Below are 27,906 nucleotides of genomic sequence, written 5' to 3' on the forward strand. Positions count from 1 at the left end.
CGCTACAGGTGTCTGTGTGTGGTGCAGTGACTCGCTGGGCTGGAGACCAGCCACTCCCAGCACCAAGGTGAGGCCCTCCGCCTCTGGACCCAGCAGTGGACCAGGAGTGTCTTGGCCCTGGAGGACAGCAGGGACAGCAGGCACTGGGGTGACAGGGGCCACGGGGTGTCCTGGGGCTGGCTCTCCAGGTGCCCCCATCCGTGGGCAGGTTTATTGCTTCACGGCCACACACTACTTGCTATTAGTTCTGAGGTCAGTACAGAATCCGGGAAGTGCTGGAAGAGTCTCTGGGATGGTGTGACGGGTCTGCGTTCTGTCTTGGTTTCTGACCCAGCTGTTACGTGGAGGCTGCCTCCTTGCTTGCTGGCATCACCTCCTATGTTCCAGTGTCCTGTTTCTTCACGTAGTACAGTCAGGTTCTCTGGAAACAGCAGCACGCTGCTGCCAGAGGTCCTGCCAGCAAGGCCCTGGGACACATTAACGTTCTGTTGCTGAAGTACCTGAGAGAGACGGGGGCTGCCTAGGCACCACGTGCACCTGAGTGGCCAGCTGGGCACACGCCGTTGAGCCTCGTCTGGCTCAGTCAGGCAGCTAGACAGCAGTTCCCAGGGGAGTTTTCTATTTCTGCCCTGAATCCCACATCTCGTTTAAACTGTAATAGTACCAGAAATTTTCATGTTGGATTTTGTGTCTTTTCCAGGTGTGTGTGCAAAAGGCAAGGGTAAATCATTCTTTTCAACATGGATCCTTTATTTGAACTTTTCCTTGAAGGACAGTGTGTGAAGGATGTGCCCAGACTCCCTCCATGGGGCTCGAGCGGTCATTGTTCCTTAAACCTGCAAGACAGGATAAAATAACAGCTGGTTCAATAGCTGGCAGCAGTTTAAAGAGAGCCGCTGAATTTCAAACATGGTGAACAGTCCCAGGAGAGCCAGCAGACTCTCCCCCTGCACAGAGGAGGGTTTCTTTCCTGCAGGGGACCTGGAAGGTGGGTGAGCCTCAGGGTGACCAGCAAGGAGAGAGGGGAGGGAGGGAGGGAGCTAGGGGATGAGGAGAGGAGGGAGAGCTCTTGGAGCTGCAGCTCACAAAGCACAGCAAAGGAGGTGATGTCCTCACATTTTTCTGATATGAGGAGAGATTTTACCACCAGCATATCCACACAGAGGCATTTATTAGAAAAGAAAAAAAGGAGCGTGAAGGAGGGAGAGTGAAGGAGGTGTGCCTTGGAAGGGCAATGAGTTTCTTCCTCCTCTAGGGAAAGGCAGGCAAGCAGGCTGGAAGGGCGCTCCAGGCCGAGCAGTGACTGTGAGTGGAGAGGGCCCGGGTGGGACTTACGGAACTTGGTCCCCTGCCACTGACCCCGCACAGCTCAGCTCCTTGTGGATGAGGCGGATCAGGAACTGCACCCAAAACAGACAAGATCGCCAGTCACTGCCGGTGGAGACCAAGCTGACACATGCTGTGGTCACTGTGAGGCTGGCCAGTGACTCCCCCACAGCACCTGCCGGGTGTCCATCCACTGGCAGGTCTCTCCTTGCAAAAGCTCCAGGCTGAGACTGCACCCCTGCCTGAGGGCTCGGTCTCCATGGGCAGGGTTGATGTGCTCCTGAAAACAGGCTTTCATGACAGATTTAGGTTGCCTCAATTACCTCCAGGGTCCAAGTCACATTTAAAATAACATTAATCCAATCATAAATGTCCAAACTGGACAAAAGACAGAAAATAAATACAAGGTGCCCCCAAATCCTAGTGACTTTGGGGGAGGACTAACAGCTCTTGTGGGGACGAAGTGTTCGTGCCACAGCCTTCCCAGCAGCGCTGCCTTCCCCGGCTCCCCTCCCCCAAGGCTTTCACTGGTGCCTTTGCAGATCAAAGGGCTAAAAGTCAGCTTACAAATTCAGACTCACAATCAAGGGGCACGCCACATTTAAACTAACGCTTTTTGAACTGTCAAGTGTGGATCTAGAGAGGAAAAGAGGGGCTGCGCCTGACCACACACACAGGTGCACCACCGACTTTGGGTCAGAGTGTCAAGAAGCAGAAACAGCTTTATTTTCTTAGATGCTTACGGCTGAAGTGGGAGCCTAGAAGGCTCTTGTACGATATGAGTTAAAGCTAAAAAGAATAGGTATTCCTCCTATAGGTAAAATGGAAAGCAGCTGCTTTGCTTGGTCCATGAACAGTGTTTGCTGCACTTAGGTGGTCAAAGTGGGGGTGGGGAGGATGGGGGGTAGGGCAGGTGCTAACAATGGTGCTGGTGGCAACAGCAGGACTTTTGCTAAATAAATTTATCACCATGACTTTGAATCTCTAGCTCCAACTACTAGTACAGGCTTGACAAGTTCAAGCCAGTACCTTACCAATATCTAAATCTCACCAAGCGCAATGTGTGAAAAGTGTTAGGAGGCCTAGGATTATGAAAAGCAGATCATTCAGAGTAGCGGTTCTCAACCTGTGGGTCGCGACACACGGGAACTGTATTAAAGGGCTGTGGCATTAGGAAGGTTGAGAACCACTGATTTAAAGAAAAGAAAAAGAGGAATAAAATAGCAAGTGTCACCTATGGGAATGGGATTAATTTTAAATAGTGGTAACAATTCTGAAAGGCAGAGATCAAACTCAAAACAGTTCTGAAAGGCAGAGATCAAACTCTAAAACAAAAGTGCTGTGCCCGTGCACGGCACCAGTGTAACAAGTATTGGAGAGGGTGGAAACCCCGGATGTGAGGCCAGGGCCCCTGCACTTTGCTAGCCTGCATAGCCAGTCCCTGGGGGCCCAGAGCTACCCACAGCGGTGTGGGTGGCGAGGCAGGGAGTGTGGCTCCTGCCAGGTCTCCTGCTTTAACTCATATACAAGAGACGTCTAGGCTCCTACTTCAACCATAAGCATCTAAGAAAATAAAGCTGTTTCTGCTTCATGAAGCTGTTTCTGCATCCTGAGAGACTTGCTCACATCACTGAGGTTCTCAGTCCCAGACATGGGAGAAGAAACTGGTCTATTTTGGGGAAAAGGTGGCATAAAGCACATTAATCAAAAAAGAGAAACAGGTTTATCTGCTACCTATGTCTGAAAAGACATCTCGGCCACCAGCGGTCTTGCTGTCCTGCCTGATGACTATTCCTCTTCCACCAGAGCAAACCTCCCTCTCCCACTGAGCTTGGGTTTTAGGTCCCTTTCCTCCAACACAGCCAGTCCAGCTTCCTCTGGTTATTATTTACCTGTTACGTATGCATTTTCCTATTCTTTTACTTTTGTCATTTCTGAATTCTTACATATTAGGAACATTTCTTATAAATAATCAGAGTCTAGATTTTTAAAGCCAGCCTGACAATCTCTGCTCTTAACTGGTAAATCTAGTCCATTTATAGTTACCATGGTTACTGGTATGCTGGGATCATTTCCATCTGTGTCACTCTCTGTTTCATATTTGCCCTGTTTTGTCCGCACTGCAGCTGGTTCTTCCTGCCCTCGGTTCTCTGAGATTGATTAGGTCTTTACGTCTCCATACTGCTCTGAAAGCCACACACTGTACTTGTATTGACAAGATGAAAGCTGTGAAGTTCATTGATGTCCCACTTGTGCCTTATATTTTGGTTCTTTTTTATAATGCTAAAAATAGTTACTATTGTTTAAACCAAGAGTCAAGCTTTTTCTGTAAAGGTCCAAATAGCAAATATTTCAGGCTTTGCAGCCATACAGTCTCTGTTACATAGAGCCCAGATACCACAATGGTAAAACAAAGCAATAAAGTTCTACGCAACAGGATGAACAGAACTATGTACCATTTACCAACTGTCTCAATAAATCTGAATGGTTTACGCTCCCCATTGAAGAGACACAGGCTGGCTGAATGGATAAGAAAATATAAGCCAAGTATCTGCTGTCTCTAGGAAACACATCTAACCCACAAAGACTCACTGAGACTTAAGGCAAAGGGTTGGAAAGCAATATTCGTATAAATGGAAACCAAAAGAAAGCTGGTGTAGCCATTCTCACATCAGATAACACAAACTTCAACTCATCAAAAGTAAAGAAAGATAAAGACAGTCATTATAAAATACTGAAGGTAACAAGTCAACAAGATACAACAATCCTAAATTTCTATGCACCTGACACAGGGGCACCCAGAGTCATAAACCAAATTCTACTTGATCTAAAGAAAACATCAGTGTTGTAGCAGCTGGGGCTTCAGCATCCACTGACAGAATGGGACAGGTCCTTCAAGCAGGAAATGCAGAGAATATACAAAGAAACGACAGACTTAAACAGGACTCTAGAACAAATAGGCCTATGGGCCTTTACAAAACATTCTACTCCCAAACTACTGAACATACATTCTCATCAGCTTACAGAACATTCTCTAAGACGGATCACATCCTAGACCACAAAACTTGTCTCCACAATTTAAAAAAGTAGAAATTATACCATGTGTCTTGTCAGACTACAGTGGAATAAAATTAGAAAGCAATTCCAACAGAAACATTCCTCCACACACAGTCTTGGAAACTAAATAACCTATTGCTAAGTGATAGTTTGGCCAAGGAGGAGATCAAGAGGGAAATCAAAAGATTCTTTGAGCTAAATGATAATGGGAACACACGTTATCAAAATCTGTGGGATATAGCAAAAGCAGTGCTGAGAGGAAAACTCATAGCCTTAAATGCTCATGTCCAAAAGACAGAAAGATCACAAATCAACAATCTAACTGGAAAAAGAAGAGCAAACCAATTCTAAACCCAACAGCAGAAGAGAAATAACCAAGATCAGAGCAGAACTAAATGAAATAGAGAATGAAAGAATTATACAGAAGATTAATGAAACAAAAAGTTGGCTCTTGAAAAGATAAACAAAATCGACAAACCTCTTGCTGGATTAACCAGAAACATAAAAGACAAGAATCTAATAAGTTCAATCAAAAATGAAAAAGGAGAAATCACAACTGATGTCATGGAAATACGAAACATAATCTTTGAATACTATAAAAATCTCTATGCTCATAAACTTGAAAACATGGAGGAAGCAGACAAATTCTTAGAAATGCACAACTTCCCTAGGCTCAGTCAGGAAGAAACAGAACTCCTGAACAGATCAATATCAAGTACCAAAATTGAAGCAGCAATAAAAAAATATTCTGCCAAAAAAAAGTCCTGGACCAGATGGTTTCATATCTGAATTTTAGCAAACCTACAAAGAACTTATACCTATACTCCAGAATATTTCATAGCATTCCCCATTTTGTCCTATGAAGTCAGTATCACCTTGATGCCAAAGCTAGGAAAGGACACATCACAAAAAAACTACACACCAATATCCCTTATGAATACAGATACAAACATTCTCAATAAAATCTCAGCTAACAATTCAGCTGCACATTGAAAAACAGAATTCACCACAACCAAGTGGACTGCATCCCAGAGATGCAAGGATGGCTTACCATATGCAAATCTGTAAATGTAATTCACTGCCTAAACAACAAACAAAATCCCAGTCTATCCTCTTCTGGGACTCCTATTAGATATTATTAGGACATCTCATTTGTTCCTCCATTTAATATTTAGTTTCTCTTTGTAGATAAAGCTAATTTATTCATACCTATATTCTACTTCAGTAATTGTCTCTTTAGCTGTATCTAATCTGCTTTTATCTTTTCAACCTATTCACTGAGCTTTTTCCAGCTAAACACACTTTTCATTTCTAGAACTTCCACTTGGTTATTTACAACCTGCTCTGTCTTTCTTCATGGGTCAGCTCCCTTTTTTACATTTTCAGTAATGTTGAACACATTTATTTTTAGTTAAATTGATAACCTCTATCTGCAGTTTTTTTGGGGTCCAATTCTGCTATTTGTTATGTCTGTACTGTCATTCAAAGTAGATTATTTGCCTATGTTTCAGAATTTGGAACTGTGAGCTCATCTTCACTAGGGTGTTAGCTATAGGAATCTCATGCAGCTGTGTGAAGACTGTTTCTATTTGCTTTTTGCCTAAGAACCAGGTATATTATCATCTAAGAATCAATTGTATTTATTTTTGTATTTATATAAGTTCAAAAATTGAAGCTCACTGTGGGAAGGTCTATGGCTAAAAACACTCAGGGAAGATTTTCCCCCCATAGGTATATTTAGGAAAAATAAGAGGACCCAAACCTCCCTGACAACTGCAAGAGTCAACAGGAAAAAGTTTTTCCAGTGTTTTGTCAACAACCACAGAGATGCTCATTAAAAGAGGCTTATATGAAAAACAGACAACTTACCAATAAGGCACAGGCATCTGCAAACATCAGCATGTAAAATACATTGCTCCATCCAGAGGGGGAGATGAGCCCAGCCAGCAAAGGGCCCAAGGCTGCTCCTGAAACAAGGCAAATGGATATACTTGGTGCTGTTCAGGAAAACTCTGGCAAATAAGTATTTAATAAGTGTATATAACAATGCCCAACATCTCTCTCTCATAATTGAAGGAAAACACACATAACAATATTACCTCCTTCTTGCTTATCATATTGGTAAGGAGTAAAAAGCTTAGAACAGGGTGAGCATCTTAAGTCCAAAAGTCTGAAATTCAAAATTCTCCAAAATTGGAAACTTCTTGACTACTGACACAACACTCAAAGAAAATGCTCACTGGAGCATTTTGGACTTTGAACTTATGACCCTCCACTGGTGTAATGCAAATATCCGAAAATCAAAAGAAAAATCTGAAATCCAAAACACTTGTGGTCCCAATCATTTGAGACCAGGACACTGAGTCATAGCCTGTACTACTTAGTACTGGGGGTAGAGTGGGCACAGCCTTTTTCTGGAACTAATCCTAAAAATACATGTTGACATTTGAAATGCTCTTTCTTTTGATCCAATATTCCTATTATTTTTTGAAGTTTTTGTAAAGAAATCTGAATCTGGTGCACAATCTTAGATATCTTTGTGTGATAAAAACTGTTACTGGGTAAAATCTGAGTGAGATTTGTAGAGACTAATACTCTGCTGGTGCTTGTTCGCTTGTTCCCATCACTGTACTGTGGCTCTATGGGGAGCACATGCCAAATGGTTAGAAGTAAAGGGGCAACTCATCTGAATTTCATTCTTCAGTGGTTCAGATTAACACGCACACGTGTATGCCTAGTTACGCGTGCACAGGTGTGTGTAAGACATACGGGAGGTACAGGATGGAGTGCAGGTACTAGAATGGCTGCATTTTTTGTACTAGTTTTGCAACTTTTCTGAAAGACTAAAATTTGTCAAAATAATTTTTTAAAACTATAAAAACAAAAATATCCCCCCAATACCCCAAGATAGCCACATAAAAATGTGTGTTACAGCAGTTTGGTATATTTTACTAACAGGAATTGGAATAAATTCTGATACATGTATAGGAGGTTTGTTCTGATAGATGCATGGAAAAAGCATATATACTGTCACAAAGTTCTTAAGCGAAATTCAGTCTCTGAGAGGTGGGCTTACTAGGGTCTTTCAGACCCTACAGGTACTGATTTTGCTTCGAGTGTTTGAAAACACACTCACTACTCTTACACTCTGAGAAGCAACTGAAGGATTTTTTTTAATTCTCAGAAGAACTTCCAGGTAAACATGGCAGACTGCTCCCAAACACCATGAAATGGGCCATAATTGCATTTTTAAAATGGTAAATCACAAACAGAAGTGTCGATGGGAGAAGGCACACACTTTTGAAAGAAGGAGTTAAAAGAGCTGAAACTGACACAGGCGCCAATATCACCTGCAAGTTAAGTGTCCTCAGAGGGAGGTGGCACAAGAATGCCCTGGGCAGAGCCAGGCCAGCCAAGCACATGAGGAAGAGGGGGGAGGGGGAAGCCAGAAACAGGGGTAGCAGAAGAGAAAGGGGCTGTGGTTGAATCTTTAAACATGCTGTTATCCTTCCTCTGGTCTCAGGGATCCAATAGCCCCACCCCACCCCAGCCCAGCCCCCACCAAAGACAGCAGCAGCTTAACCTTTGGTGACACTAGACCTAGGGCAGGGAAAGGCACCAGCTTCCACCACAGTTCCGTGCATTGACCAGAGGGAACATTGGGGCACACAGCCCCCAAGGGCACTGAAGGCAACCCCAGCCGCCCCTACCACTGGGAACTCTGGGGACCAGCACCAACACACTCTCCGTGAGGAAAGGACTTCAGATAACTGCTCAGCGGCTCATGCTTATATGCAAAGACTTGAGAATGGCCAAGATTTACCATGTCAACATGGAAGAAAAGTGGGAGGAGGGGGGGCCTAGACAAAATCAACATACGATACAGAAGAAATCTTCTAGGAAATTCTAACACCTTCAGAGAACTAATAGAACATTAGGTTGAACTGGATGGCACTCTCAATTTCTGTAGCTGAAACCATGCTCAGCATGCTGCTCAGCAGCAGCAGCTCTGCATGGTTCCACCTCACATACAGGGCATCCAGGAAGTGAGGCAGGATGCATTGAAAGGACAGAAAAACAATGAAAATATGATCAGAAAAGTAAAAAGGTCAATGCAGAGGTGGAAAATAAGGTCAAACAGGTCTGAGAAAATAGAAGAATAAGGAGAGAGGAGGGAAGGGAACAAAAGAAAGAAAAGAAAATTCAAGGGTTAAGCCAGGAAGTCCAACATCTGAGTAGTAAGTCTTCCAGAAAGAAAAATCAGGAAATGGTGGGGAAAACTTATCAAAGAAATAACAGAGCTCAATTCCCGTAGGGGGAAGGGCAGGTGTTTCCAGGCTGAGCCAGCTCACCAGGCCCCGGGCACCAGGGATAGAGAGGGCTCCAGGACATGGTGATCCCCTCCAGGGGTCTGGAGTTTCCCAAGAGAAAAAAGAAAAGGCAGAATGAAGGACAGGGTAAGAAAGACAACAGATTTCTCAGGATGGCAATGGAAGCCAGAGGTGTTGAGATTCTGGAGGAGAAGGCATTTCTATATCCAAACTGCCTCAACTGAGAGAGACCTGCAAGCTCTCAGAATTTACCTCCTGAACTCAGGAAGCGACTAGAATACGTTCTGCCAGAGAAAAGTAAACAGGGTCTAGAAACCAGGGGTTCTGATGCAGGCAAGAAATGGAAGCAATCATGGGATGATGGTGAGAGTTCCCGGATAAGACCGGGTAGAAGGCAGCAGGAGGTGACATCTTGATGGCCCAGGAGGGCCGGTGGAGTGGGAGCCTGGTGGTGATGGTGCAGAGGGAACAAACAGCTGTGTGGGAAACTCAGACAAAGGACAAGATGAGGCACCTGTTAGCTCAGGGACAAAACACAACATGTACACTGAGGATGCATGATGAAAGCTTGTTCCCTGGCTATGATGTGACTGTCATCAGTACAGCATTGCTGAGGAGGACGAGAGCAGGGAGCATGGAGGGTGAAGAAGCCAAGCCTGTCTTCCGGGAGGGCAGCAGGTGAGTGGGGGAGCAGCAGGGGAGAGGAGGGGAAGCAGCTGCCAGTGACGGGGGGCGGGGGGGGTGAGGGGTGAGGGGTGGTGGTGCATTGTGCATTATCATGAGCGAGTAGGGCTGTGTGGCGTCTAAGGCTCTGGTTATGTTTTACTTTGATAAAACGAAAATTAACCTGAACAATGCAAGGTTGTATTTAATTTCTCTGCATACAGAAATGGCAAGCTTGTGTCCCATGTAAAGTAACTCTGAGCAGCGTGAACCCACAGACACGCAAACTTGGGTCATTTGAGCCATGTGGCTGACCTACAATTAATCTAGCTCTGCCTTGGCCTCCACAGTGCCAGGCAGGGGCCACTGGCACGAAACACCCCAAGGAGGGCCCTGGGATGGACTCTGCAGGGTAGCTTGCCTTCCCACTAGGGTTTCATGCTGCTCCTTTGGTCAGGAAGAGTGGCCCCTTCACCATCTCACCTCCACAGATGTGAGACACCAAGGTGGGTGATGTGGCTCTGACTTGGTGGAAGGTCAGGGATGGTCCCTAATGGCCCCTAGATCCTCCTGAGCCAGGCAGAAGCACTCGGGGCCATGCCTGCTTCCTCCCCACTCAGAAGCAGGGTGATGGCCTCCATTTGCAGATGTGCTCCCATCCTCAACCCCAGGCTTCCACTTCCCTCTCATTTTGAGAAGAATATAAAGAATTCTTTTAAACCTAATTCATAATTTCATAAGTTTTTAAAACCTAATTTATAATTTTAAACTCTGATTCTCTGGTTTGAATTAGCAATCAGGGCATCCAGCAGAGTTCCAAGCCAGTGTATAAAGAGTTTCACAGTGGAAGTCAGATGGAGCCACAAACCCCCTGGACAAAAGCTCAGTCACGAGCTGATGGACGTGCCCCGACCCAGTGCCTCTGCCTGGCTGCTGAGCATGTTCTCAAGTCCCCCATGTGTTATGAAGGCAGGAGAACATGGCCTACTCCATGTGGGACCCGGCATTACTCTGCTCCTCTTCTCTTTCCCTAAACATGGTCCCAGGTCTCAAAAAGAAGCAGCAGAGGGTGGACCACTAACACTCTTAACGCAGTCAAAGTCACAGGGCTGGTCTCCCTTACGCAAACAGCAAAGGCCAAAGCCCGGCTCTCTGAACGACAGTGGCCTTGCTTGGTGCTTCTCCATCACATGAAGTAAAACAAAGTCCCGTCTCCACAGGGCCCCATCGAGGGGAGGGCAGACAGTGCAGAGCAAAGGGGCCAACCACACACTGCCTGGGACATGGAAGTGCTCTGGGGAAGGAGACCTCAGGAGAGAGGCTGGAGCAGGAGGCCAGGGGTCATGCATTCTCAATGGGGTAGTGAGAGGGTCTCAGGGAGGAAGACATCTGAGCAAAGCCTCCAGGGCACAAGCCCAGTATGGCCTGAGATCACCTGGGGACGTTTCCAGGGACAAGGCAGGGTTTGTGCCAAGAGCTGTGAGGGGGAACGCCTGGTGTCCTGGGAGTAGCCGTGTGGTGGGAAGACTTGGATTCTGCACTGATGAGACAGGAGTGGGAGCCCAGAAATGTGCTGACCAAGGCCCCGTGCGCAGCCAAGAAGAAAACAGCAGCTCCCTACACAGGTGGCCAGAAAGCCCAGGGCTGGGCTCCAGCTGAGCCGCATTTCCTGAGCTGCCTTCATTCGGCACCCACTTGCCTTTACTGCTGAGACCCCTGGCCCCTCACACCCATGGCCCTTGCTCACTTTGTCTCTGGGTTGGAAGCCCGGATAGCAGGTGACACACCAGGCCACTGCCCACGACCCTATGACAACCTGCAGGAGCCACATTAGGCGGTCTCCGAAGCCCTGACCTCCCACATAGAGAAAGAGGCAATCAAAGGTTCTTCAGCACCTGGCAGGCTTGTGTGGCCGTGAGTGCCCAGGGAAGCCAGCTCCCCAGCCTTCATTAGGCAGGGGGCCATCACTTGTGTGGTCTTAAGAAAAGCACAGGCACTGCTGCCAGTGCTGACCGCTGGTAAGCAGAGGCTCCATGCCCCACCTTGCCTGCACCTGGGGCAAGCTGCCTACTCTGCTGCCTATCTTTACTCCAGTATATGCCACTGACGTCTCTTCAAGAAACTCTAAAGCTGGTAACATTCAGTCTCGTATGTATTTGGACCCCTTAGTTTTCCTAGAATTTAAATTTAAGTAAGATTCTGTCCTTCTTCGAATGACAGTGGATAGTGGACCACATTTGGCCTGTGGCCACTTCCACAGGTTAAGTTTGGACACATATCCTCTCACACATGCCCCTCTCTGCAAAGCCACCAACCGCACACAGCAGTCTGCACCAATGTCCCCTGGGGATCTGCTCACGGTAGGGGCGGCCAGCTGATCCTGGCATTACCAAAGCAACTGGGATCCTGGGCACCTATAATCAGGATGTGACAACAGAGTTCTCCTAGAACCACAAAGGCTCTCTTGGAGCTAAGCATTTCTGCGCACCTACAGACCCGGTTCCGTCAATGATGGCGGTCACAGTGGACAGGGCGTGGGCATTTCCTTTCAGACTCTTGTGAGTCCCCTAGAAGAGAAAAAAATACAAAGGTGAGTCACAGCTCAGCAGCGCTGGCAGTAAGAAGCAGACCTGTGCCTCCACGTGGCGACTCCCTCAAGCTGCTCTGTGGACCATTCACCATGCCAGTTATTCTCCATTAGAAACTTTAAACTCCACTTCACCCCAAGCTTCTCCCCATTAGGGAAGTAAACAAAATTTTAAGAGTCAAAAACCACCAGAAATACATGTATAAACATATTCTAGCTAAAAGAACACTTAGGTCTCCTCAAAGAAGTATTTATTCAGCACATCACAGCCTTTAAGGAAGCAGCGTGGCAGCCAGCATGAAAGATAGAGATGGTGACACATATGCCTGTCCCTCATCTGTGGCAGCGGGAGCAGCCACCGAGTTCCCCAGTGGCCAGGGTCTTCCTGCGGCATGTGCCAGACACCTCTGCAGTATGTAAAAATAAACGTGCGTAAGAGCAGACACTACGGGAGGGTAGGAAGCAGGGGGAATGCAAGGAACCAACCAGGGCAGGGTGCAGGGGTACAGGGTGCATGGGTATGGGGTGTAGGGTGCAGGGGTACGGGGTGCTGGGGTATGGGGTGTAAGGGGCATGGGTATGGGGTGTAGGGTGCAGGGGTATGGGGTGCAGGGGTATGGGGTGTAAGGTGCAGGGGTATGGGATGTAGGGTCAGGGGCATGGGGTGCAGGAGTACGGGGTGCTGGGGTATGAGATATAGGGTGCAGTGGTACGGGGTGCAGGGTGCAGGGGTACGGGGTATAGGGGTATGGGGTGTAGGGTACAGGGGTACGGGGTGCAGGGTGCAGGGGTACAGGATGTAGGGTGCAGGGGTATGGGGTGCAGAGTTCAGGGGTACGGGGTGCAGGTCCTAACTACCAGCCCGCCAAGCTCCGGCTGTTTGGAAGGTTGGGGGGAAAAGCACAACCTAAGGACAAGAAAAGGGGAAAAAAATCAGGAAAAGAATACCTGGAAGCCTAAAACTGTAAAAATAAACTCAAGCTGGAAAAATTAAATGCCTGTGTGTGTAATATACATGTACTATGAAGTGCTAGTACATATATATTACACAGCATGAAAATCACCCATAATCTACTTTTTCTAGTCTAAAAAGAAATGAGTGAGTCTTCTGCCTCTAGGCTATGGGGGCTGGGCACTGCTAATGGGCTGCTGTGGATCCTGCAGGGCTTTCCATGGCCACACAGACAGTCTGCAGTCTCACGTGCACCCAAGCCTGTGCTTCACACAGGCAGTCTCAGGGCACACCCAACACAAAGGGGCCGGGCAGGGCTTGGTCCTTGCTGCTCTTGCTCCGGGACATGGGCCCATGGAGAGGAGAAAGCTCCTTCCCTGTGCCTCTCGCTGCTGAGCCACCGAGGAGCAACTGCCACTTCTCTCAGAAGGAGACTGTGATGACGTGGGCAGAGTAGCGGAGCTGCTGTTTTGAACCACTCTCAGGCTAACCAACCTGCCTGGGAGTGGGACAGGTGTGGGAAGACCCCTGAGACCACACACAGGTTGTCTGGTTAAGAAGGCACTTATACATGCACAGTTTTACTAAGGGAGTCTATTCCTGTCATGAATGATGGGGGTGATGACAGGGCCAGCACGTCCCCTGCAGCTCCACTTACCAGGTCGGCGGAGACTGCAGTGGTGATGAGAGCGTAGGGCCCGCTGACCAGAGCCCCACTGAGCAGCAGCATTGCTGTGGGAACAGAAGGGGGCTGAGATGGACCTGCATCCTCCAAGAGGGCCCTGGCGTCTCAGCACCTGAGTGCCTGAATGCAGGCGAGAAGGAAGGGCGGCCCATTGATCTCGGGAGGGGGTGCAGCAGAAATGTTGTCCTCAGAACTTGGCTAGGGAGGCCTGTGCTAAGTCTGGCTGCACTCCCCAGACTCAGGGGCCTGGACTCAATGGGCAGCAGCTGCTCCCCACCAGAAGGAGCAAGAACTCTGCTGGTAGCTAGCACCGCACTGAGCCAGTCTCTGTACTCAGAGGACGCTAATGCCAGCCACAGCTTTATCTGTAACAGAAAGGACTTCCTCTCATCATTGACAGCTGCTCGGCGCACTTGCCATATACAGGATAACCCCACTGTCTATGAACTGCAAGGTCATTTCCCAATCCAGCCTTCAGGTTCATTCCTGACAGGAAGCTTCTGGCCTGAGGGTCACGGGAGACTCCATCTGCCCTTGCACAGGCAGCTGCTTTCTGGATAACATGTAATGTGACTGCAGACACCCCCATTACACGGACTGTCCTGGAGTACTCTTCAACAGTGCTGCCTGCAGGAAAGTAATGGTCCAATACTATGCGGCCACTCGGGGAATGGGGGCTGATAGAAACCAGGTGGGCAGAGGTGGTCTTGGAACCTGTCTCTGCCCTGGCTCCTGCTCAAGTCACACTACTATGTCCCTGGCCACCTGCCATGGCTCAAGAGCCAGTCTGGGAGGCTCTCACCCCCACGGGCACAGGCCTCAGGCTGCTGAAGCCCTGCCAGCTCCACAGAGGCTGCGGGTGGCTGTCCTCCAGGTTACGCATGCTCCTTCGAGTGGCTCCTCCCCTGGGCACCCTGGGGCCACACTGTCCCACACCCAGGCTCTCACCTGCAGAACGATGGGCCTTTCCCCTGGGAGCAGGAGTCCCCGGCCTCTTCTGGTGGCCGCACCCAGAGAGGGACATGGGGACACTTTTAGCCACACTGCATGTTGGAGTCATACCAGCCCAAGGCTGTTCTGTTGATTTTCATGTTTCACCTCAATGAATTGTGCAAAGAGAAAGTGAGCAGGAAAGAAAGGAGAAAGGCCTCCAGACTCACCTATGGTAGCTTCTAGTCCCATCTTGCTGATGGTGGAGAAGACGTAGAGCTGAGAGGAGAGCAAGAACAGGGTGAGACGTGCTCACGGCCCAGAAACCCACCCTCCGGAGGGCCGGGCAGGTTCCCCGGCAGCCACCCTGACAAAGAGCGTGGACCACACTCTCTACCTCGTCTGCCTGAACACAGCACCTAGGCGTGCTGGGCAAACAGGCTGCAACCCTTGTTTCAGCCATGTGGGGTCTCCAGGTGACTTCGAAAAACCCTGCAGGGTGGTCCCACCACACTGATGGATTAGGTGGGGCAGCCTTCCCTATGCCCCTAATGTGAGAGTCCGCACAGCAAGAGGCCTATTCATTCCTCACTCAAATGTTGAGTGAGTGTTTTGGGGTGTCCAAGGCCTCAAAGATGACTGAAAATTGGGCCTTGTTCTGGGGACAGCCACAGCCTAGTGGAGAGACAGATGTGCAAACAATTATTAGACAAGCTGGGGTGGGCAAGAGTCCCTGGCACACTCCTATAATAAAGGCAGCGGTATGTTGACATTTAGGTTAACCGTCACGGTCACACTATGAGGTGGTGCTACTGTCATTCTCCTTTTCATATGAGGAAACTGAGGCACAGGCAGGGGAAGTCACTTGCCCAAGGTCACGAGCTACTAAACAGCTGGAAGGTACTAGGAACCAGTGTTATGGTGGGAGGTGCTGACGAGCCTGAGGGCCGGGCAGGTGTCAGGCAACCCACAAGATGGCGGGAGCTTGAGCTTATCTGGGAGGGGAGTGCCCCAAAGAGAGGAGTAGCTTGTGCACAGCCTATAGGACCAGTGCACCTGTGCAACAGGGAGGGGTGCAGAGTGCAGGGAGCCCCTCCAGGCCCAGGCAGTGACTTGGAGGCCAGGAGGCAGGAGCCGCCAGGAAAGCGGAGTGTAGGCCAGATAGAAGAGGGTGCTACTTGGCAAGGAGTACAGTGAAGAGGCCATGTGCAGGTGCGGGGGCCCAGGTGGGCATGGGGCTGACCGTGGGGGCTGCAAGTAGCAGCATGAGGCCGCAGGTAGAGGCTCTCTTCTCCAGTCGGTCTGAGATCACACCTGCCAGGATTCCACCTGCAAGGGAGGGGCTGGCTTCAGGGACCGCATTCGAGGGAGCCCATCAGGAGGAAACCGTTACAGGGGTAGGGGGCAGTACCAGCAGGCAGCATTCTTGAGGCCTGATCTCCAACAGGCCTCCCTAGTGGTGCTCAGATGTTAGGGGCTGGGGCAGCCTTGAGGTTTGGATTTCAGGCCAGCCCTGAAGCTCCTTCACCTGCTAGGGTCTGAACAACCAGCCTGTCACTGGTATGCTGGGTATGCTGTTCCTGAGGGGAGCCACCAAATGCAGACTCAGAGCCCAGGATGAAAAAGAGGAGGCCCCCAGCAGGATGGCTGGACACTGCTGGGCTGAGTCCACTAAGGGAGCATGAGACCTCAGGGAACACCGTTCCCCCCGCCCCAGTGAAGATAACAGAGCTGGGGGGCCGCGGGTGTTCAGAGTAGCAGTTGGTAGTGAACTCACCAAAGATCCCACCCACGTCAAACAAGGTGGAGAGTTCCCCTGCTTTTTTGGCATCAAGGTGATCTGTTAAAAACAGCAGCAGAGTGTGAATTTATCTCTCCGCAGAAGGAGACTTCCATAAGCTTCATTTATACCAAGTAGCCATTATTAATTAACTCACATTAGAAAAAAAGAAACAGAAAAAAGGCAAACACTCTGAATCCAAACTGGGGAGTTTCCCTGCACAGGCTAGTAACTGTCTTGCCTTTGGCTCAGTGGTCCCGTGGGGCAGCCTCACAGACGAGCATAAGACAGAAGTGGGGCTGCGGGGGTGCTGGAGACAGCCTGGCACCTTGACACAAGGGTGCCCCTTACACACGAGTGCACCCAGGAGGCTTGAAACACGGGAGGGACCGGAACCTTCTCACTTCAGACAGAGAAACCGAGGACTGGGTAAACCCATCCAGGATTCTTCCCACTAGATGAGGTGCAGTCCTGAGCTGAGGTGGATCGATGGTGGCTAGGACATGAGAGCTGAGATTTGGGGAGTACTGGGTTGTCACACGAACCAGCTTTTCCTAAACCTCAACAGCATATTCAGGGAACTTGACTTCCTTCAAACAGTCACTCAGACTAAAATGCTGGTGATTTGAGACCCAAGTCCTAAAAATGTCATCCCTTTTACCCTCCCTGGGGAACAAAGAGAGAACGAATGCACACCGCCTGTCCGCCACGCCTGCCCTGCTCAGACTACTGCAGCCCACCTGCCAAAGTGAGGGGGCTGCTGCATAGGGAAGGGACCTTGAACACCGGGTGATCCTTGCCGTCCACCTGCACACCCTATCCCTGCTAGGGGGCCCGTAGGGGGTGCCCTCACTACCTCCTCAACTTCCCCCCGAGGTGTCCAGCCCGCAGCTCGGGTACCTGTGAATCCCACTCACCCTCACATTCCCGGGTGGAATGTGGCTATTGTGCTCTTCCTGGCTGCATCACCAGAGCCTGTACCTGACCCTGGTCCCCTTCTCCTAGCTGTTTCTGACTCCCTGGGCCAGGAGGCTCCCGAGTGCTCCCTGCCCATCTCCACCCTCAGCCGTCTCCGCTCACACCCCCCTCCCATAAGAACCCCCATATCCTCTTGTCTTTCTTGTTGTGGCCACACACAGTAAAGGGCATGCATGTCATTATTTCACTAGTACATTCTGTCATAATCTATAGCTGCAGCCCCTGTGGCACATTCGAAACATAAGACAACCCATCAGCCCTCCCTAAAATTAGAACACACTTCCCAGAAGCAATTTCTAGGTCAGATTATTAACGACTGATTAGCCCAGACCTCCAGAGGCCCTGGTCTGCTATGACCCAGAGTCCAACACAGCTCAAATGTAAACGCAGCCATCACCATCTGGGAGCACCCCAGGGAGTTGGTAGCTGTGGTCGGGATGTAATAGTCAGCCTTCAGACCCATAAAGGTTATTACTATGGCAATAAAACTTGCATACCCCAATTGTCTTTTGTCTATGTTTAATCATGTTAATTCCAAGTGTGCCTCTCAAGTCACCAGGTGTGGCCTGGTGTTTCTAACACTATAGCAACCAGCAGATAGGAGAGAGCTCAGGTCATAGTCATTGACTGACACTTGCCAGGTGTGTCTCAGCAGCTGTCACTCACCCACATTTGTGATGTACAGCGGGAGCCAGAAGAGAAATGTGTAGCTGACCAGCTTGGCAAACAGCAGACATAGCGAGAACTCGATCACGCCCTGGAAGACAGAGCTGGTGTTGCCCCAGACATGCACTTGGCAGGTGTATGTGAGTACCCCGTTTTCCCGAAAATAAGACAGTGTCTTATTTTAAGGTGTGCTCCCAAAGATGCGCTATGTCTTATTTTCAGGGGACGTCTTATCTTTCCTGTAAGTAGGTCTTATTTTCAGAGGATGTCTTATTTTCGGGGAAACAGGGTATCAGCATGATATATGACTCCATCCCCGTAAGAATATCCGGGGTCTGTGGTTTGGCTTTAGCACCTCCAGACGCGCAGGGGGAGGGAGGAACTGCTGTGTAACATGCTGAACATGGTGGAGGAACTGATAGGCAGAGACCCACTCCTGCAAGGGCCATTAGGAGGCGTGGGGATCATGGCCTTAGCTCCCACTGCCATGCAGGCTGTCAACCCAGTGAAGCCAGATTTTCTATTTTGTAAGTGAAGATAGGAAGCCTCATTTGTCTAAGAAATCACTGAATGGTGACTACCCAATGTCTTTACTACAACCCTTGGAAATATTTGCTATTAGGTGAGTTTGCATTCAATAGCTATTCCCCTCAAAAAACTGAAATTGCAAATTATACAGTGACCAGGAAACACACAGAGCAGCCCACCCTGGCCGTGGCCAGCCGTCAGACACACAGGCCTGCAGGGCATGGCCTCCCAAGTGCAACATAAGCCAGGGGGAGCTGGGAAGCAATGGAGAGAGAAAACAGAGATTAAGAAGGAAATGGAGGTTTAGAGTTTGGTGGGTTCAATGAAATGCCTGTTTGTTTTATTTTTTGTCTACTTTTACAAAGACAAGGCACTCATAAGATAATAATTCCATCTGGAAAATTTGAGTAAAAAACCCATGACACCAAGGCATTGACGCCTCCTCTCTCCTCTCATAAGAACTTGCTGCAAGTGGGCCGAGAACATAGCACTCAACCCATGTCACTTTCAGATGAAGTGAGCTGATGCTTTCACAGCTGACATGAGCGTGAAGTGTGTCCGTGTGACAGCCATATGCTCAGCGTGGTAACACCACACTTCGCCTCAGAACAACATAAATTGTGTCACACCAGGTGTGGGGGGTGCCCTGCAGCATAGTGCAGATGAGGACACGGGGCTCCCAGCCTCTCTGTGCTGGTCTGGAACCCCCAGCTCATAGTGGCAGGGTGCCGGTGGAGCCAGGCCAGGCTTCTGAACACAGGTTGCTGTAGAATGTGCATTTACATAACCAGGGGGCACCTTGCTTTAGCACAAGGATTGGGGAAGCTACAGAGAGAGGGACAGCAGAAAGATTACCAGTTGTTATAAGAACACAATTTTAAAAATAACTTTTAATTTAAAGCTGGCAGCTTCCATAGCCCAGCCTGCAGTGACCTGGGGCCCAGGCCTGGATTTGATGGCTCCAGGGGTGGTCTCTGGAGACAGTCTTTTTTGGGCACTGAAGATACTTTCTGTTCTGACACAGACGTTCTTAGTCCTTTTATTTCCATGAGGCTATTTTAATGTTTACACTTCCAGGACAACCTGATGAGCAGCTTTGTACCGGCTCATCAGTGAATGAGAGCCAGGCCCGGCTGTTGGTGCCCACAGGCACAAGCCTGGCAGCATAGTGGCCTGGACAGCCCAGCCCACACAGCACTGGATTCTGCTCTTGGCTTTCTGCCTTGGTCACCCTCATGGCTCACCCAGTCAGAACACTGTGTTTCCCATCCTGTGTACAGCTTGGGTCTCTGCTGAGGGAGTCTAAGAATTTAGTAAGAGAAAAATCAAAAGCAGCAAGGCTTTCACCATTGCCCTCCCTCTCACACACTCCAAAGAACCTTCCCTTGGCCCCCTTGTGTACTGATCACTCACCATGGGCACTAGGTGAACCTTTCCCATGTGGGGGCAGGGCCAGAATACCAAATTTCTAGCCAGAGCCAAGACCCAATTCTGAGGACCCTGAGGCCTCCCTCCTGTGTTGCTTCTTATTTTCCTTTGGTCTCTGCACTGCCCCCTTCCCTCCTTGAGTTCCGGCCAACATGTCCAGGGTGATGAGACCCCAGTTTGTGTAACTGGAGGCTCTACAGGGAAGACAGAACTGAGCTGGGCTTACCTAAGGCCACAGAGGAGGACAGGGCCAGGGCCTCCCAAGGCTCACACTCAGGGCCTTCAGAAAGACAAGCACCCCAGGGAGAGCTGGGGCCACAGGGAGGCCTGGGGGTTGCAGCCTCAGCTCCCCACTGGTCAGGCCCAGTGCAGCCCGTTTGTTTGTTTTTCAGGTGAGGACAGGTAGTCCTATTTGTCTATGAATCTTCTGAATTTCTAAACGAAGAAAGTAAACCTAGTACGAGGCAAACAGAACGCCACAGCTGCCATGTCAGGTCCTGATGGTGTGTGCTGCACACTTCTATCTATGGGGTCTACAATCATGGATTTCTGTTTTTAAGTTTAGTTATCAATAGAGCAAACTTCTTAGAGTCAGTGCCAACAGCCCCTCTGAAACTCTACAGAGGCACATTTACTCACCGGAATTTTCAAGGCCCCTGTGAAGCTGATGGCAGCTGTGCCACTCCCACTATCACCCCGGACGATGACGACGTGGTTTGGGTGGACAGAGCCCTTCCCATCGGACAGCAGCAGGCACTGCATCTCAGGGTCCTGGGGGTGAGTCCCATTGAAAAGGAAAGAGATGTGTTACTGGCTGGACAATTGGTTAACATGAGACCAGAATTCCTGATAACTAAGTTGCTGGATGATACTGTTTTCCACTAAAATCTTGGGGATCTTGGATAAAGTTCTCACCACAGTCACTGCTTTATAATCATTAGCATTCATGTGCTTTTGCGAAATCACATTAACACACAAAACCCTCTGATCTAGAAATTTTAGGAATCTATTTACAAAAATAATTTATAAAGTGAAAAAATACAATAAAATGGATGCCACATCACCACTGAGAAACATTGGTACATTAAAGTACATCTGTATAAATGACATGCTGCAGTTATAAAAAATGTTTGGAATATATATATATATATTTGAGACAGAGTCTCAAGCTGTCACTCTCAGTAGAATGCTATGGCATTACAGCTCACAGCAACCTCAAAGTCTTGGGCTTAAGCGATTTTCTTGCCTCAAGCTCCCAAGTTGCTGGGACTACAGGCACCTGGCACAACGCCTGGCTACTTTTTTCTTGCAGTTATCACTGTTGTTTAGCAGGCCTGGGCTGGGTTTGAACCCAACAGCCTCGGTGTATGTGGCTGGCACCCTAAGCACTGAGCTACGGGCGCCGCCATGTTTGGACTATTTTTTTTTTCTTTTTTTTTTTTAATTGTTGGGGATTCATTGAGGGTACAATAAGCCAGGTTACACTGATTGCAATTGTTAGGTAAAGTCCCTCTTGCAATCATGTCTTGCCCCCATAAAGTGTGACACACACCAAGGCCCCACCCACCTCCCTCCTTCCCTCTGTTTCCCCCCCATAACCATAATTGTCATTAATTGTCCTCATATCAAAATTGAGTACATAGGATTCATGCTTCTCCATTCTTGTGATGCTTTACTAAGAATAATGTCTTCCACGTCCATCCAGGTTAATACGAAGGATGTAAAGTCTCCATTTTTTTTAATGGCTGAATAGTATTCCATGGTATACATATACCACAGCTTGTTAATCCATTCCTGGGTTGGTGGGCATTTAGGCTGTTTCCACATTTTGGTGATTGTAAATTGAGCTGCAATAAACAGTCTAGTACAAGTGTCCTTATGATAAAAGGATTTCTTTCCTTCTGGGTAGATGCCCAGTAATGGGATTGCAGGATCAAATGGGAGGTCTAGCTTGAGTGCTTTGAGGTTTCTCCATACTTCCTTCCAGAAAGGTTGTACTAGTTTGCAGTCCCACCAGCAGTGTAAAAGTGTTCCCTTCTTTCCACATCCACGCCAGCATCTGCAGTTTTGAGATTTTGTGATGTGGGCCATACCCACTGGGGTTAGATGATATCTCAGGGTTGTTTTATTTGCATTTCTCTAATATATAGAGATGACGAACATTTTTTCATGTGTTTGTTAGCCATTCGTCTGTCGTCTTTAGAGAAAGTTCTATTCATGTCTCTTGCCCATTGATATAAGGGATTGTTGGCTTTTTTCATGTGGATTAATTTGAGTTCTGTATAGATCCTAGTTATCAAGCTTTTGTCTGATTGAAAATATGCAAATATCCTTTCCCATTGTGTAGGTTGTCTCTTTGCTTTGGTTATTGTCTCCTTAGCTGTACAGAAGCTTTTCAGTTTAATGAAGTCCCATTTGTGTATTTTTGTTGTTGTTGCAATTGCCATGGCAGTCTTCTTCATGAAGTCTTTCCCCAGGCCAATATCTTCCAGTGTTTTTCCTACGCTTTCTTGGAGGATTTTTATTGTTTCATGCCTTAAGTTTAAGTCCTTTATCCATCTTGAATCAATTTTTGTGAGTGGGGAAAGGTGTGGGTCCAGTTTCAGTCTTTTACATGTAGACATCCAGTTCTCCCAACACCATTTATTGAATAGGGAGTCTTTCCCCCAAGGTATGTTCTTGTTTGGTTTATCGAAGATTAGGTGGTTGTAAAATGTTAGTTTCATTTCTTGGTTTTCAATTCGATTCCAAGTGTCTATGTCTCTGTTTTTGTGCCAGTACCATGCTGTCTTAAGCACTATGGCTTTGTAGTACAGACTAAAATCTGGTATGCTGATGCCCCCAGCTTTATTTTTGTTACAGAGAACTGCCTTAGCTATACGGGGTTTTTTCCGGTTCCATACAAAACGCAGAATCATTTTTTCCAAATCTTGAAAGTACGATGTTGGTATTTTGATAGGAATGGCATTGAATAGGTAGATTGCTTTGGGAAGTATAGACATTTTAACAATGTTGATTCTTCCCATCCATGAGTATGGTATGTTCTTCCATTTGTTAATATCCTCTGCTATTTCCTTTCTGAGGATTTCATAGTTTTCTTTATAGAGGTCCTTCACCTCCTTCGTTAGGTATATTCCTAGGTATTTCATTTTCTTTGAGACTATGGTGAAGGGAGTTGTGTCCTTAATTAGCTTCTCATCCTGACTGTTATTGGTGTACACAAAGGCTACTGACTTGTGGACATTGATTTTATATCCTGAAACATTACTGTATTTTTTGATGACTTCTAGGAGTCTTGTGGTTGAGACTTTGGGGTTCTCTAAGTATAAGATCATGTCGTCAGCAAAGAGGGAGAGTTTGACCTCCTCTGCTCCCATTTGGATTCCCTTTATTTCCTTGTCTTGCCTAATTGTATTGGCTAGAACTTCCAGCACTACGTTGAATAGTAAAGGTGACAGAGGACAACCTTGTCTGGTTCCAGTTCTAAGAGGAAAAGCTTTCAGTTTTACTCCATTCAGTAAAATATTGGCTGTGGGTTTGTCATAGATAGCTTCAATCAGTTTTAGAAATGTGCCACCTATGCCTATACTCTTCAGTGTTCTAATTAGAAAAGGATGCTGGATTTTATCAAATGCTTTTTCTGCATCTATTGAGAGGATCATGTGATCTTTATTTTTGCCTCTGTTAATATGGTGGATAACGTTTATGGACTTGCGTATGTTAAACCAGCCTTGCATCCCTGGGATGAAGCCTACTTGATCATGATGAATGACTTTTTTGATGACAAGCTGTAATCTATTGGCTAGGATTTTGTTGAGAATTTTTGCGTCTATATTCATGAGTGAGATTCGTCTGAAATTCTCCTTTTTGTTTGGGTCTTTTCCTGGTTTGGGTATCAGGGTGATGTTTGCTTCATAGAATGTGTTGGGGAAGATTCCTCCTTCCTCAATTTTTTGGAATAATTTCTGCAGTACAGGAATAAGCTCTTCCTTGAAGGTTTGATAGAATTCTGGAGTGAAGCCATCTGGACCAGGGCATTTTTTGGTTGGAAGATTTTTTATTGTTTCTTTGATCTCGGTGCTTGAAATTGGTCTGTTCAGGAGCTCTATTTCTTCCTGGCTGAGTCTAAGGAGAGGGTGTGATTCCAAATATTGATCCATTTCTTTCACATTGTCAAATTTCTGGGCATACAGTTTCTGGTAGTATTCAGAGATGATCTCTTGTATCTCTGTGGGATCAGTTGTTATTTCCCCTTTATCGTTTCTGATTGAGGTTACTAGAGATTTTACTTTTCTATTCCTCGTTAGTCTGGCCAATGGTTTATCTATTTTATTTATTTTTTCAAAAAACCAACTCCTTGTTTCATTAATTTTCTGAATGATTCTTTTGTTTTCAATTTCATTGATCTCTGATTTGATTTTGGATATTTCTTTTCTTCTACTGAGTTTAGGCTTAGATTGTTCTTCTTTTTCCAAATCCATAAGATCTCTTGTGAGATTGCTGATGTGCTCTCTTTCTGTTTTTCGAATGTAGGCATCTAAAGCGATGAATTTTCCTCTCAAAACTGCTTTTGCAGTATCCCACAGGTTTTGGTAGCTTGTGTCTTCATTGTTGTTATGCTCAAGGAAGTTAATGATTTCCTGTTTTATTTCTCCCTTCACCCATTTGTTATTCAACAGAAGATTGTTTAATTTCCATGCCTTTGGGTGGGGTCGAGCATTTTTGTTAGAGTTGAGTTCCACCTTTAGTGCCTTATGGTCTGAGAAGATACAAGGTAAAATTTCAGTTCTTTTGATTCTGTTGATATTTGTTTTGTGTCCCAGGATATGATCAATTTTGGAGAATCTTCCATGGGGTGATGAGAAGAATGTATATTCTTTATCTTTGGGATGGAGTGTTCTATATGCGTCTATCAAGCACAGTTGTTCTAGGGTCTCATTTAAATCTCTTATATCCTTGTTTAATTTCTGTTTAGAGGATCTGTCTAGCTCTGTAAGAGGAGTGTTAAGGTCCCCTGTTATTATGGTATTATCAGATATCATATTGCTCAGACTAAGGTCTGTTTCAAGAATCTGGGAGCATTTAAATTGGGTGCATAGATATTTAGAATTGAAATGTCTTCTTGTTGTATTTTTCCCTTGACCAATATAAAGTGACCATCTTTGTCTTTTTTGACTTTAGTTGCTTTAAATCCACATGTATCTGAAAATAAGATTGCAACTCCTCTTTTCTTCTGAATTCCATTTGCCTGAAAAATTGTCTTCCAACCCTTGACTCAGAGCTTTAATTTGTCTTTTGTAGCCAGGTGTGTTTCTTGCAGACAGCAAATGGATGGCTTGTGTTTTTTAATCCAGTCAGCCAATCTATGTCTCTTCAGTGGGGAATTCAAGCCATTAACATTTATTGAGATAATTGATAAGTGTGGTAGTATTCTATTCATCTTATTTGGTGAGAGTCCATTGCTTAGTTTTATCTTTTGCATCAGTGTGGAGGTTAGGTTCTGTCCTTTAATTTCTGAGTTCTTACTTTGCTGCTGATCCATTGTGGTGGTCAGTGTGCAGAACAGGTTGAAGTATTTCCTGTAGAGCTGGTCTTGTTGTGGCGAATTTCCTCAATGTTTGTATATCCGTAAATGATTTGATTTCTCCATCAATTTTGAAGCTTAGCTTAGCAGGGTACAGAATTCTGGGCTGGAAATTGTTCTGTTTAAGTAGATTAAAGGTAGATGACCATTGTCTTCTTGCTTGGAAAGTTTCATTAGAGAAGTCTGCGGTCACTCTGATGGATTTGCCCCTGTAGGTCAACTGGCGCTTACTCCAGGCAGCTTGCAGAATCTTTTCTTTTGTCTTGACTTTGGACAGGTTCATCACAATGTGTCTTGGAGAAGCTCGGTTAGAGTTGAGGCGACCTGGGGTCCGATATCCCTCTGAAAGCAGTGTGTCAGAATCTTTGGTGATATTTGGGAAATTTTCTTTTATAATATTCTCTAGTATGGCTTCCATTCCTCTGGGGCATTCTTCTTCCCCTTCTGGAATTCCTATAACTTGTATGTTGGAATGCTTCATAAAGTCCAATAATTCTGACAGTGAACGTTCTGCTTTCTCTCTCTTCTTTTCTGCCTCTTTTACTATCTGAGTTATCTCAAAAACTTTGTCTTCTACCTCTGAAATTCTTTCTTCTGCATGGTCTAACCTGTTGGTGATACTTTCCATTGCATCTTTAAGTTCCCTGATTGACTGTTTCATTTCCTTCAGCTCTGCTATATCCTTTTTATTTTCTTCATATCGTTCATCTCTGATTTGATTCTGTTTTTGGATTTCCTTTTCATTATTTTCCACTTTATTAGCAGTTTCCTTCATTGTTTCCATCATTTCTTTCATTGTTTTCAACATGTGTATTCTAAATTCCCTTTCTGTCATTCCTAACATTTCTGTATAGGTGGAATCCTCTGCAGTAGCTACTTCATGGTCCCTTGGCGGGGTTGTTCTGGACTGGTTCTTCATGTTGCCTGGAGTTTTCTGCTGATTCTTCCTCATGGGTGATTTCTTTTATCTGTTTCCTTGCCCTAATTTTCCTTTCACTTCCTCTTGCTCTTTAAGTTCTCGTGCCTGTGGAAGTTGCGGGCGGGTTTAGACGGATCGAACAGACGCGACCACTTGCCAGTTTTCCACTGTTTTAGTCCTCCTCTTGGGGTCCAGAAGTCTCTCGTTGACTCCCTGTATCCTCTCAGGGGTGATGATAGGCAGATCCCACCAGCCAGAGATGCCTGGAGTCCTATATCCCCAGACTCACCGTGTCCAGATGCAAGGAAGCTGTTACTCGGCTGCCATCTTGCTCCGCCTCCCATGTTTGGACTATTTTAATGACATAGGCAAATGCTCATGACGCACCAAATAACATCATTCAAAATTGCATGTTCATTATAACCTCAAAAAATGTTTAAATTCTACCTATACCTAGAAAGGGGCAAATCTAAACTGACAGTGGTTACAACTGAATGGTGGAATTATATGTAATTTTTATGGAAATTCAAATAGGAAATTCTTTACATGATCTTGTATTTTTTAGGCGTTCACAACAGATATACATTATGGGAAATAATAACATTATTTAAAAAATTCATCAACAAATTCTGATTATTTGTGAATTCTGGCAATCTGGACACTCCAAGAGGACAAAGTTTTCATTCATTAAAAAAAGAACAGTAACTAGTGTATGGTGCCCCATGATCACATTAATGTACATAGCTATGATTTAATTAAAAAAAATTAAAAAAATATATGTTATTAAATGTTAGCTCTGTTAGACATTTTTAAGTATATACATTAACAAAAATCACTGGGTTTAAATAGTCCTTAAGCATGAATGAAATAAAATATAAATGTCTTAACACAATAACAAAAGAAAATGCGGTAAAAGCTATGTTAACCAGTTTGATGAAAAAAGTTCAAATTGTATATAAAACCAGCACATTGTACCCCATGACTGCATTGATGTACACAGGTATAATTTAAAAATAAAAAAAAAAAAGAACAGTGATCCTCAAGTCAGAGTAGGGTTTCAAGTTAGAACAGTATTCTTTATGGATGAACTATTTCAAGAACTTAAGGTCAAGGACTTAAAAAGAAATGCTTCTATGTATTTCAGACTTTCCACTGTTAGAGCTTACACTTTGTAAACAACAAGACTTCCTGCCACTAAAATTACACACACAAACAAAAGTAAACACACTGCAGCATGGGGGGTTGTTAACAGTGACCACACTAACCTAGACATGCCACGCTTACCCTCTACCCCATGCTGTCTATAGAGGCACTTCGGGAAAAGCCATCCCAGACAAGACACATGGATTCTCACTTGGCACGCAAGGTGGAACAACCTTTCCTATCAAAATACCCACTCAGTGTTCATTCAGTGTGTGGTGGGGCTATGAGGTGTTGAGCCACAGGAGAAGCTGAGGAGGACAAGTAACTACAGGGATGGGAAATACGACCA

General features: G+C 46.4%; 1 protein-coding gene across 1 annotated transcript in view; it reads right to left on the bottom strand.

Annotated features, from left to right (window-relative positions):
- Positions 1 to 782: 782 nt before the first annotated feature.
- SLC37A1 (solute carrier family 37 member 1) overlaps positions 783 to 27,906 on the bottom strand; it is a 65,389-nt gene continuing 38,265 nt past the window's right edge. Inside the window, exons 11-20 of the mRNA XM_053564386.1 lie at positions 20,551 to 20,682; positions 17,956 to 18,046; positions 16,309 to 16,371; positions 15,775 to 15,860; positions 14,762 to 14,810; positions 13,575 to 13,648; positions 11,866 to 11,944; positions 6,253 to 6,350; positions 1,336 to 1,400; positions 783 to 836 (exon numbers count right to left, since the gene is read on the bottom strand). Of these exons, the coding sequence (XP_053420361.1) occupies positions 821 to 836; positions 1,336 to 1,400; positions 6,253 to 6,350; positions 11,866 to 11,944; positions 13,575 to 13,648; positions 14,762 to 14,810; positions 15,775 to 15,860; positions 16,309 to 16,371; positions 17,956 to 18,046; positions 20,551 to 20,682 (753 nt within the window). The 3' untranslated portion in view covers positions 783 to 820. The remainder of the gene's footprint in view (positions 837 to 1,335; positions 1,401 to 6,252; positions 6,351 to 11,865; positions 11,945 to 13,574; positions 13,649 to 14,761; positions 14,811 to 15,774; positions 15,861 to 16,308; positions 16,372 to 17,955; positions 18,047 to 20,550; positions 20,683 to 27,906) is intronic.

Source organism: Nycticebus coucang, chromosome 16 (genome assembly GCF_027406575.1).
Source record: "Nycticebus coucang isolate mNycCou1 chromosome 16, mNycCou1.pri, whole genome shotgun sequence".
Lineage (NCBI taxonomy): Eukaryota > Metazoa > Chordata > Mammalia > Primates > Lorisidae > Nycticebus > Nycticebus coucang.